Source organism: Austrofundulus limnaeus, unplaced genomic scaffold (genome assembly GCF_001266775.1).
Source record: "Austrofundulus limnaeus strain Quisiro unplaced genomic scaffold, Austrofundulus_limnaeus-1.0 Scaffold14, whole genome shotgun sequence".
In the NCBI taxonomy this organism is placed as follows: domain Eukaryota; kingdom Metazoa; phylum Chordata; class Actinopteri; order Cyprinodontiformes; family Rivulidae; genus Austrofundulus; species Austrofundulus limnaeus.
Window position 1 is genome coordinate 436,563 of NW_013952416.1, and position 11,755 is coordinate 448,317.

The window sequence follows — 11,755 nt, forward strand, 5'->3', positions numbered from 1 at the left end:
TGACCCACAACATAACAGGAGGGTTAAGTGATTTTATTGACATCTGCTGCACTTTTTTGTCCTTAAACATCTGGTGCTTTCAAATTTTCCAATTTAGCAGCCTTTATTACCAAATACAAAAGAATGGAATTTGCTTGTTTTCAGATTTTAGTTGCTGATAAACATTCCTATATTTTTTAATCTCAGGTGTGTGATCTGAATTGTTTTTACTGTTATTTTTGTGTTTCACATGAGTGCACCTGACAGCAGGAAAGTGACTCGATAGAAGACGGTTCCATTTTGGTCCCGCAAAGAGCACTGATATGTTCCTTGCTCATCCAAATGCAGCTGATTCAAGACCACAAATGAGTCTTCTGTCACCACCAAGGCTGTGAAGTCCTTTTCATCCAGCTGTGTGCACAAATTAGATGGCAGGTAATACAAATAAACATTTGATTTGATAGTAGGCCACTAAACATGGCAGAAAATTTGACACACAAAAGGTAGTGCTGTCTATTTTTTACTAAAGTCATTTTAAACCTCTTTGTTTCCTGTCTCTGGTGCCCAGGAATAATAATATTCCGGGTTTCCTAACAGAAGTCGATGCCACGAAACAAAACAGTTCAGCACTGCTTGGCCTCCCTCTTCTGCTTCCACTGGAAACGCTGGACAAAAGGGGTGAGAGGAGGTAAAACAAGAGATTATTTGTTCGTTTGCATCCGGATTACTTCTGTAATCTTTTTTCATTAACCCCGCACATGGACAGACAGCCGCGCCTTGCTTAAGAACACATTTCCACACTCGTGACAGCATGCTTTTATGTGCTCTGAAGAGCGATGCACTCCCACCATGTAGGTGGGACTCCCTCCCACATCCACTCACCCAACCACTCAGCTGGACCTTACGCAAACAAACAGATAATATACCACCGCAGTCCTGCTGGCCCGATGGAGAGGGACAGATGTACACCTCGTACTGACACGAGAAGCAGTCCATTACCCTTCTGTGCAGAAGGCCTAAAAGGGCACACACACGTACACGAACGCACATGTGTTCTGTAAACATGCTCAAAGTCAATATGTTTTACACACTGATCAATCCAGGAATCAAACATAACAAACTTACCACACGTGTTGGGGCACAGTCCTGAGGGAGAAGCATAGAAATCATTTGAAGCTAATGCAGAGCACTGAAATGCACAAAGTGCCCTGCCTCACACTGAGCAGAACACTCACYGTCTTACAATCTGATTACCAGAAGAGATGAACACGTCCAAATGTTTCTCTAAGATCTTCCTGCCTTTCTCCATGATCTGAATGGTGTCAAATATCAGCGAGCCTAAAAAAAAAACAAGATTTGTTATGAAATCTGTTAGAAACTGATCGTGTTCTGGTTACACTATCAGTTTGATACAGATTAAAATGGTCTTTGTGCTAATCTTAATATTTTGAATTGTAAGGTATTCATTTGGAAACAAGTAGCTTTTTACTCCTCACCAGTGTGGTCAGTTTTCAAGAAACGATCAAATTCACTCTGGTACTCCGTTTTGGCTCTGTAAAGAGTTGTAGGATCTGAGAAGGTAGAAAAATATAGTAATACTTTAGAAAAATGTGACGGAAAATAAGGTAACAAAGCTGTCTGCATGTTACAGGTTATAAAGGTCAAACACAAAAATACAGACTAATTCAAGGAGCCTGAACAAAAATGAAAAAGCTTATTGTAAATGAACACAATACAAAAACAAAAACCTGTTGTGGCAGCAGAAGTGCAAAGCAATAAATGAGGAGACGCTAAAGAACCTAACAGGGCATGAAGCGCAATGGGGGACTGCTGGATGAGGGCAAGACCAGAGTATAAAAAATAGAGCTGAGCTGAATGAAAACAGTGAATAGCAAAGAGGAACTCAAAAAACTCAAACTGAACAGCAGAGTTATAAAAAAAGAAGTGGATAAAAGAAAAACCTAAAAGCACTAACGTAACACAGATCCTGACACCACATTATGTGCTCTCTCACCAATGACCCCCTCTCGCACTTGGCTGGTCTCTCTGTAAGTCACATGGGCATAGTCGCAAATCTTTTGCAATTCAATCTGGTCACTGACACTGGGAGCAGACAGAATGAAGTCCTCGTGCATGCGCAAGATGGTGGTGTCACACTGAAGGCAGGGTTTAACAACAGGGGCACCACAGAACAGAGACACAAGGATCAGCAGCATCTTTCCTCTGTGTCTTCTGTTCGAGTCAGGTTGCATCCTGGGAGGTTTTGCAAACAAAATGACAAATAATGTTTGTGAAACAGAACCCTGATTGCAATCCAACTTTTAGTTTTCTATTTGGTACCAGACTTACTATTACTAATGCCGACACTAAAACAAGTACTACTGCTACTACTAGCCTACTACTACAAATAATGTGTTTTACAAAGAAGAAAATCTAATAAAAACACAATTACAATAACTGACAGGTCACATGTAAACCGAAAAGATCCATGGCATATGGTCAGTTTCTTTCATCTTATGATTATTGTTTTATATTATTTAGCATGATGTTGTTAAAGTTATTTGTTAATTTACATAAATATATATTTTTATCATCTCTAATTTTTTGTTCTGTTGTTTCATTTACCTTCCCAGGTTAAAAACTAGGGACTCTTTGAAATGGTTAGTCCTGTGCCCCTCAGGTAAGTAACTTAGGCCTGTGCAGAGTGCCCAAATGTTGAATTAAAAACAAGCAAGCAACTAAAATACATTTTTCAATTAACACAAGTCCTCTCAACAACAAAAACACAAACGAATTGTATCATAGAGGCATTCAGTTCCTGTGTGTACAACATAGCTTGTTGCTGCCACCCAGTGGCAGAACATGTAATATCACTTCAGTATTTTGGGTGTATTTGATTTTACCTTTATATTTTCAAGGCAGTTCTCGTGGAAATAAGCTGAAAGTCCAATCATTTAGTGCGTTTCTGGCGCCGAAAACCCCATTTTTTTTTAAAGATTGTAATTAATCAACGGTAGCTAGTGGAAACAGAAAAATGAAGTCGGTGCTAATAAGCTAGCAATGTTTAGGATGGAAGTTAGTTTACCCACAATAATAATTTGCTGGATCGAAGGTTTAATAAAATAAAAACCTAAAAAAATTAACAAGAAGAAAATAATAATAAATAAAACTTTTTAAAGAAGTTGTCTCGCACTACATTTCCCAGAAGGCCATTTTGTGGCGAAGAGTGACGAATCGGTGGGCGTCCGAACCGTTCTGCGGCTGCGCAGTAGGGTGTTCGGCTCGCGCTCACCACCGCTGGTGTTTTGACCTCGGCCACCGCAAAAATAAGGTAAATAAATCCCTGTACTTTTCGTAAAGATGTTAAGAAGAGTTTGAATCTTTCACTAGTAACTCGTACCTATTCTCTGTGTAAACAACAACTTCAGTACGTTGTTAAACTGTGTACGAGAGAGGGTTATCCGCTCAGCTGTTTTAAACCAAACCCAGGACGCTGCTGCTTATGGCTTGTCATGCTTGTTGTTAAAATACACCCGAGTCGAAAGTTTATAGATATGTTTGTGTCGTTACATGTCAGTTTGACTGTATTGCGTAAACTTAATAACACTCAGATAGAATCACTGATTTGAGTCCACACTTCCCCTTTTTATGTTTATGTTAAAACAAGGTAAATTTGCTGCAAGTTATTAAACTTTTTTTTGTTGAAAGTATGCTACTGTGGCAAGTGGTGATCTTCTGGGGCTATAACATTAAAGTTTGGTTGTCACCAACAACCAATAACTTTCACCCAGAAAATCAAAAGTCAAGACACACGTACGGTTTTGCAAAAAGCAAAAGACAGTTTTCAAGTACAGAAAGTTGTTTTATTAAAACACAAAATGTGAAAGAATGATTAAAAAACAAACTTCAAAAAATGAAAACAAAAGAACACAAACTACTAATGCTCAGCTACTGAGGCTTACCGGTAGGTGCCAGACCTATTCTGGACGAGCGGCTCCCAAAGACAAACTACTACAAACACACGTGAAACCACACTCACTCCTTGGGTTTCCCTCCACCTGTGTTGATCACCGCAAGCATGCACACACAAAAGGGACACCGCCATCCAGGTCAACCACACCACCGTCACTGGTCCTCAGCACTGAGCTAAAAGAATAAAAACAAATTTAGAAACAACAAATAAACAAATACCAAAAAGACAATTAATTTACAGATAAAATTGGAAAGTTGTGGTTTAAAAATATCAGCAGAGAAACAATTGATTCCACCAGACTGTTGATAGTAAACCTCTGCTTCCCCTCCTCCATGGCGTGGGCGTGTCTTCGAGCGCCACGCCTCAGTCAAACATTTTGTAGGAACACAGGAGAATCAAAATGAGGCAAAGCAGCAGCGGGGCTGATGGGGTCAAGTTAAAAGCTGCCACCCACAATTCCGATCATGCCAATCTCCTCTCTCACTTGTGGGGAGATCACGTAAGGGCACAAACTCTGGCCACAGCAGCCACTACACCCACAATCAGTGGTGAGGGCAAACATGCCGACAGTTATCTGCTGGTGCAGAAGTTTATAAGTAACTGTGCTGAAACAATTATAAGTGTGCATGACAGCCAACCTCACCTGCACTTGGCACCCAGCAGGCACAACACTGGACCACACGGTGACGTGTCTTCAGCCAACCAATCTAATCTAAACCTGCAGTTTACCTGTGCTTTTTATAGGGAGCACCCTCTAGTGTCATTGGCTGCCACAACACCACAATTACCCTGCCAGCAGGTGCAATTCATCCTGCCACACTACTTTGGTAAAGAAGTCCTATTGTCACCTGTTTTTTGTGGTATGTAACCACAGCACACATTTTGCTTTAAGTCACCAACGGGAAGAAACAAAATAATATGTTTTATGCTTAGTAGCTAGGTGGAGCATCTAATGATAAAATATGAGGGCCTTGTTCTGAGTCATGCGAGCAGGTTAGGAAGTGGAAATGTAAAATGATGCAGAGTTTAGGTTATATAAAATACCTTTAGTTGTAACTGAGTATTTTTTTATTTTGAACCTTGGACAAAAATGCATGTGCAGTAGGAGTAATGAAAACCTTTTTGAGAAGTTGATGTAAGTCATTAAAACTAATTTGTGTTTGTTAGGTTGCCTCTGAGCTTCTTTAAAGTAAAAATAAAATCATTGGTTTTACAGTTAATTATGCCTTTTTAGTTGTTAGGTATGGTTATTTAGCTTACTGGCTTGTTTCTGAGCAACTGTTAGAAAGGTGCATCTCCTAAATATTATTTATGCAGCTGGAGTGATAAATGTTACTGTATCATGCTGACTTGGAGTCTGCACTTCCTCTGATCATAACCCACTTTTATGATTGGTGCTTGAGTGGCTGTGGTGTTGCAGAACTTTACCTACCATTTACCTGATTACACCTCCTATGCTCATWATGCTGCTTAGAAGCACTTTCCAACTTTAAAATGACTAAACACAGTACAGTAGGTGGAACTGTTATGGGCAGTCTAACACACAGACTGTCACTGTTTTAATTGGTTGTTAAAGCCTGCTAAAATGTTGATATCTGCCTTTCCCACAGGTCTGAATGAATCCATTCCTATCTCATGTTGCTGAAGATTTGGAGGCAGACATCAGGCTAGTGCCAGGAAACGGATACGTTCATTTTAAAACACACATAACTACAGCTGTCACTCCTCCTGTAAAACGGCAAGTTTTCAGCATGTATCAGATTGTCCCAGGAGCTCCTGTAGAGCAGCAGGTGGCTAAAGATGCCCGTGGCTCCCCACTTAAGAAGAAACTAGCTCACGAAGGCCGGCCGCTGGTGCTGGCAGGTTTGCTGGGCTGTGCGTTGGTCCTGGCTGCTGTGATTGCCTGGTGCTACTATTCAATGTCGCTTCGTAAAGCCCAGCTGCTGAAGACAGAGTTACTCGATCTGAATAAAGATGGCTTCATCATACGTAACCATGAAGGAGCTGCCATCTTCACCATGACCTTCAAGTAGGTTTGCTGCAGAAAGTCTCTTTATTGTTGATGAATGTGCTGATTTTTGCCTTGATTAGTATTTTTAGTCAAAATGAAGTGCTACAGCTTAGAATTAAAATTGATAGACAGCATAAACAAAGAGCAGAATAAATATAGGGACTTCCATAAGCTGCAGTACAAATGAAAGGGAGTGCTTAAAGACTGATGAGATTTGCTGAAGAGGCTAAAAGTTGCTAAAGTGTAAACAGAAGCTAAAATGAGCATAACAGAGGGTATAATGAGCACAACATTGCTAAAATTAACAGAGCAAAAACTAAAGTAACAAAATAATATCTAAAAGCAGCAAAATGGTAACTAAGAGCAAAATAAGCAAAGATTATCAAAACATATGTCATTAGCAATACACTGTCTAAAATTAGCAAAAGTGTTGCTAATTTTAGCAAAACAGTAAGAAGCAAAACAGGCTAAAACTGAAATTGGGGATTTAATAGCTAAAGTTACAAAAACATTGAGTTAAAATTAAAAAAAAGAAACCGTATCAGAAAGCAAATAGTCACCGAAGGTTAAAAGTAGAAAATTATCTGTAAAATAATACACTGCTCAAAAAAATAAAGGGAACACTTAAACAACGCACGCTAACTCCCGATCTTAATCAATGAAATATTTGCATTGAGTACTTTGTTCTGTACAGAGTTGAATGTGCTTCACAAAAGTTTGATTTACTTGGACTTAGCGTGCGTTGTTTAAGTGTTCCCTTTATTTTTTTGAGCAGTGTACAATTTAATAAGTTTAGAACAAAGAAAAAGCACACTGTTTCAGAATAAACTATAAACAGAAAAACAAAAATGTGACTCAGAAATAAATATTCCTGTTGGTAAACTAACTGTGGCTTTCAGGATTCTTTGTATTATGAAAAAAATAAATAAAACTTGGCTTCAGTATAATTGTTCTTTTTTGTGCTGAGCAGTGAGCAGTGTGCAATTTGGAGATAGATGATGGAAAACTAGACGAGACAGACACCCTGAGGGAGGCCTGATTTAGTCATGTTCATTATCAGCAAAGACACATTGAACTGTAATAGCTTAAGTGTGGTCCCTCAAATAGATTAAGTGGAGCGAATCATTTTTGTGTGTGATTGCATTTAGACTCCATTATATTCCTAATTTAGCACGCAGTTGTGTTTTCAGTAATACCAAAAGAGACTTGAAGCTAATGATGCCTTGCTTTGCACCGTGTTAAACCTTCCCCTTTGCAATGTGTGTCTCCCTGTCCGTGCATCGCTTTAGGTCAGACACTCTGAATCTGGACTCCTGCTCAAAAGAGGGAAATAATCTGAGCTGTACTCAGTCAAATTCTGGCAAACTGAACTTTTTCATCCAGACGGTCCGAGAGAAAGGCACTGTTACCTGTTATCGTGTTCGCTGGGAGGAGCTGCAGAGTAAGCGCTCAGTCGAACACACCATGACCTTTAACGGCTCCCACTGGTACGGAGGAGCAGAGACAGCAGCCCAGTACTGGCCCATCAGGTTCCAAGGCGAAGAGGAGCCACGGCCTTTCATCACCAGCGACGTCTACTCCAATCGAAACGCTTTCGGGGGAATCCTCGAGCGTTACTGGCTGTCGTCCAACGCAACAGCGATAAAGATTAACGACTCGGTACCGTTTCATTTGGGTTGGTCAGAGAGGGACAGGACTCTGAGGTTTCAGGCCCGGTACCAGGACTCTCCCTTTAGACCACCGGCAGGACAGCAGGCCTTTCCTGAGCTCAGCTACAGAGTTTGTGTGGGGTCAGATGTTACCTCCATTCACAAATACATGGTGAGTAATACCAGACAGGAAGGACATACTTTATTACTTTAGTGTAAGTAAGTACCTTTTATTTATATAGAACCTTTCACAGATGGACATACCAAAGTGCTTCACAAGGAGCAGATATAAAATAGATACAAACATATAATACAAGCATAAAAACATACAATAAAGCAAGTTAAACTGACTAATAAATTATTAAATAATCCATTTAGCTAGAAGCTTATCTGAATATCAGTGTCTTACACTACGTAACTAATATGAAGGTAATAAAAAATCACGTTAGTGATGTTTAAGATGATTAAATTGGTATGACGAATAGTGCAGTGTTGTTTTTGACTGCCATTTTAATTTTAGTCTTAGTCTTTTGAACAAAAATACTTCTTAGTTTTAGTSAGTTTTAGTCATTTCTATATTTAATGGTTTTAGTCGAGTTTTAATCAACGAAAGCTTAAAAAAATTGCCCAAAACAAAAACATTCTCATTTTGTGGCTTTATTTCTCAGAATTTGCTAAAGTGCAATGAACATACAAAATACACATGCCCAATATTACAAGCAATAAAGGGGAACGCACATGTTCAACTCAAACTTGTCAGCCAGGATGATGAAGATGCATCTTATTTATGAAAACGGACATCATGCAGTCCTAAACGTAGTTAGTAGACTATTAAACTTGTGCAAATTGCGTTTTACTTTCATCGTGAATGTAAACAAACAGCTTCTGAGCGCTCATGGACCTGCGACAGACTTTAATGGTGAAGACTTTACTTCCTGGTTAAGCTACAGGTGACGGATGGACTTTTTATTATTTATTTATTTTTGCGAAGTGGCACAGACTGTCTTTCTTCTTTACTGAATGAGAGGAGGAAATGTTCTGTGCTGCTGTGTGTGTACGTGTGTGTAACAGCGCTGCTGTCCATCCCTCCACTCTGCATTCTTGATTGACAGACCACCGAGTAACATTTTCGTCCAGTCTCGTCTCGTCAACGAAAACTCACACACGTTTTGTCACGTCTTAGTCATCAAAGAGCTAAGTTTATTTCGTTACCGTCTTGTTATCGTCATGAAAAAAAGGGGGTGTCAGCGAAAATATTTTGTCATCGTCATCGTTAACGAAAACAACACTGGTACAGTGGGGTGCAAAAGTTTGGGCAGCCTTGTTAATTTTCCTGATTTATTTTTATAAACCATTCTTCTTTACAAAACATCTGTAGTTCATTCAGGCTTGATGGTTTCCGAGCATGGACAGCTCTTTTTAAGTGACGCCACAGATTTTCAATAATATTCACGTCTGGGGAAGAATGGTCTAAAATACCTTCAGCCACAATCCAGACCCTCATTAGAAGCTACAGGAAGCGTTTAGAGGCTGTTATTTCTGTGAAAGGAGGAGCTACTAAATATTGAGTTAAGGGTTTTTTTGGTGCTCAAATTTATGCACCTGCCTAATTTTGTTTAACCAATTATTGCACACTTTCTGTAAATCGTATAAACTTCATTTCACTTCTCAAATATTAGTGTGTTTGTCTATGTATGATATATTTTACTGATTTTTTTTAAAAATCCAAACAATCAATGATTTATAAAGGTAAATCAGGAAAATTAACAAGGCTGCCCAAACTTTCGCACCCCACCGTATGTTAAAAGAATCGGTGCAGTTTTCCTCAACCTAATCTGACCTTTACAAGGTGACATCACAGTTATGTACTGTTTATAATCTTAGCTTATCTCTAACAAAACACATACAGAGTTAATCCTCTAGACATGCACATTTCTTTGCCTGTGTTTGCTCTTGCAGCCAAAAAAAGTGCATTTGACGTGATTTTTGGCCTTTAAGTTCACTGTGCAGAAATGAAGGACTGTGAAACAACTGTTTATTCAGAAACCAAAAGGGCAGTCAGCTTTTCCACCGCTGGCTGAAGTCTTATCGTCCTCTGCAGTGTGGAAAAAKCTTGGCTCCTCAGAAAGTAAATGTAATTACCCTCTCGTGAGTGAGATCAATACTGTCCTTGAAATGGTCCTGCGTGAAGATCGAAAGCAGGAGAATCCAGATAACTTGGCTCTAAAAATCCAAGCAAGAAGAAGCTCCAGGCTTACTGATTTCAGCCTTCCTTTTAAATCAGAGTGACTTGCTTCTGCAATCAAAGCAATGAATTTTGTTATAATGTGAAACTATTTGTTTAAACTGCACAAATTCATTCTTGTTAGGTTTGAATAAAGCAAACAAAACTATGTTTGTAATTACATGTTATTGTCATGTTATGTATTTCACTCAGGTGCGGCGGTATTTTCCAAAGCCCATCAAAGTCCCATCTCCTGATGTGTTCAAGAAACCCGTGTGGTCCACGTGGGCTCTCCATAAGACATCTGTAACTCAGGAAAAGGTGCTGCGATTCGCATCTGACATCACTAAACACGGCTTTACGTGCTCCCACCTGGAGCTGGATGACTGCTACACCACTGACTACGGAGAGTTTGACTTTGACCCGCAGAAGTTCCCCAACGCCAGCGGTATGTTTGCCAAACTCAAAGAGAGCGGGTTTCAAGTCACGCTGTGGACGCATCCTTTCATCAACTACGACTCCATCAATTTTGGGGTGGCTGTGGAGAAAGGGCTGTTGGTTCGCGAGCCGAGTGGGGAGCTGCCTGCTCTGGTTCGCTGGTGGAACGGGATCGGAGGCATCTTGGACTTTACAAACCCAGAAGCCCGTAAGTGGTATTCCTCCAACCTGCACACGCTCAAAGCTCGTTATAACGTGACGTCCTTCAAGTTCGATGCAGGAGAAACGAGCTACCTCCCTCGCCAGTTTAGCACCCTGGTCCCACTGTCCGATCCGTCCACCTTCACCCGGCGCTACTCGGAGATGGCCATCCCATTTAATTCACGCGCCGAGCTGCGAGTGGGTTACCAGAGTCAGAATATCTCTTGTTTCTTCAGAATCATTGACAGAGATTCGGTGTGGGGCTATGAGCTCGGCCTCAAGTCCATCATCCCCACTGTTCTGACTATTGGCGTTCTGGGCTACCAGTTTGTCCTGCCAGATATGATAGGAGGGAACGCCTACCCCAACCACACTGCAGGTAAGAAACTTCATCACTTACAGTTGGATATATCTACAGGAAGTTTAATTCAGTTTCACTGTATAATCTGAAATCTGTGATGTGTTTTAGGTAGAACAAACGGTACAAACAGTTTGCCGGACAGAGAGTTGTACATCAGATGGTTGGAGCTGTCTGCTTTTATGCCTGCCATGCAGTTTTCTATCCCTCCATGGGCTTTTGACAATGAGGTGAGCAAAGTGAAATATGTTACATTTACACAATCTTACTGGCATGTCATTTTCAGTATTCCTTAAATAGAGGATGTTTTTGTGTAGTGATATGCATACTAAATAGTTAAATTGTAAAAAGACTTTTATGTGGCACTGGTGCACATCTTCATACATGCATTATTTGGAAAATCGTTGAAAATAGGAATCATAAATGGAATTCTTGAATTTTTTTTACCACCTTCAGTTGTACCACGAGAGGATGCGAAAGTTAAAGTTTTATTTACAATATAGTTTTATGACTGCTTCTTTTTTTTGAGTCTTTTGAAGTTTCACTATACAGCTGTCTGTGTGTGTACTTGTTTCTACTACAGAGTGAGGACCATTTGCGCTATAGTTACTATCAAAGTGAGGTCTTTGATGCAAAGTGAGGGCCTCTTCAGTGTCCTCACTTTGCAGCTCTGCTGTGCTTTACTAGTTAGGTTTAGAGGTATGGTGTGAATTAAGTTTTGGTTCAGGTTAGGGTTAACTATAGACCAGTAATGGTTAATTTTAGTGAAAATGTCTGGGTTAGGTGTAAATACAGTTACAAAAATGGATGGAAGTCAATACAATGTCCTCAGTTTGATGCAAATACAAGGATGTGTGTGTGTGTGTGTGTGTGTGTGTGTGTGTGTGTGTGTGTGTGTGTGTGTGTGTGTGTGTGTGTGTGT

General features: G+C 40.0%; 2 protein-coding genes and 1 long non-coding RNA gene across 3 annotated transcripts in view; 1 reads left to right on the forward strand and 2 right to left on the reverse strand.

The window, feature by feature from the left end:
* The window catches only part of izumo1 (izumo sperm-oocyte fusion 1), a 6,697-nt gene extending 4,576 nt beyond the window's left edge, over window positions 1–2,121 (reverse strand). Inside the window, exons 1-7 of the mRNA XM_014002545.1 lie at window positions 1,994–2,121; window positions 1,476–1,550; window positions 1,234–1,317; window positions 1,105–1,125; window positions 906–995; window positions 520–644; window positions 240–390 (exon numbers count right to left, since the gene is read on the reverse strand). Of these exons, the coding sequence (XP_013857999.1) occupies window positions 240–390; window positions 520–644; window positions 906–995; window positions 1,105–1,125; window positions 1,234–1,317; window positions 1,476–1,550; window positions 1,994–2,114 (667 nt within the window). The 5' untranslated portion in view covers window positions 2,115–2,121. The remainder of the gene's footprint in view (window positions 1–239; window positions 391–519; window positions 645–905; window positions 996–1,104; window positions 1,126–1,233; window positions 1,318–1,475; window positions 1,551–1,993) is intronic.
* Window positions 2,122–3,206: 1,085 nt separating this feature from the next.
* The window catches only part of LOC106513651 (uncharacterized family 31 glucosidase KIAA1161), an 11,171-nt gene continuing 2,622 nt past the window's right edge, over window positions 3,207–11,755 (forward strand). Inside the window, exons 1-5 of the mRNA XM_014002590.1 lie at window positions 3,207–3,310; window positions 5,563–5,981; window positions 7,253–7,784; window positions 10,050–10,854; window positions 10,945–11,063. Coding sequence (XP_013858044.1) covers window positions 5,569–5,981; window positions 7,253–7,784; window positions 10,050–10,854; window positions 10,945–11,063 — 1,869 coding nt within the window. The 5' untranslated portion in view covers window positions 3,207–3,310; window positions 5,563–5,568. The remainder of the gene's footprint in view (window positions 3,311–5,562; window positions 5,982–7,252; window positions 7,785–10,049; window positions 10,855–10,944; window positions 11,064–11,755) is intronic.
* Window positions 3,868–4,767, reverse strand: LOC106513652 (uncharacterized). Its single transcript, XR_001309811.1, has 2 exons — window positions 4,596–4,767; window positions 3,868–4,526 (listed from the first exon to the last, which is right to left on the reverse strand). It is a non-coding gene; the product is annotated as an uncharacterized LOC106513652 (long non-coding RNA).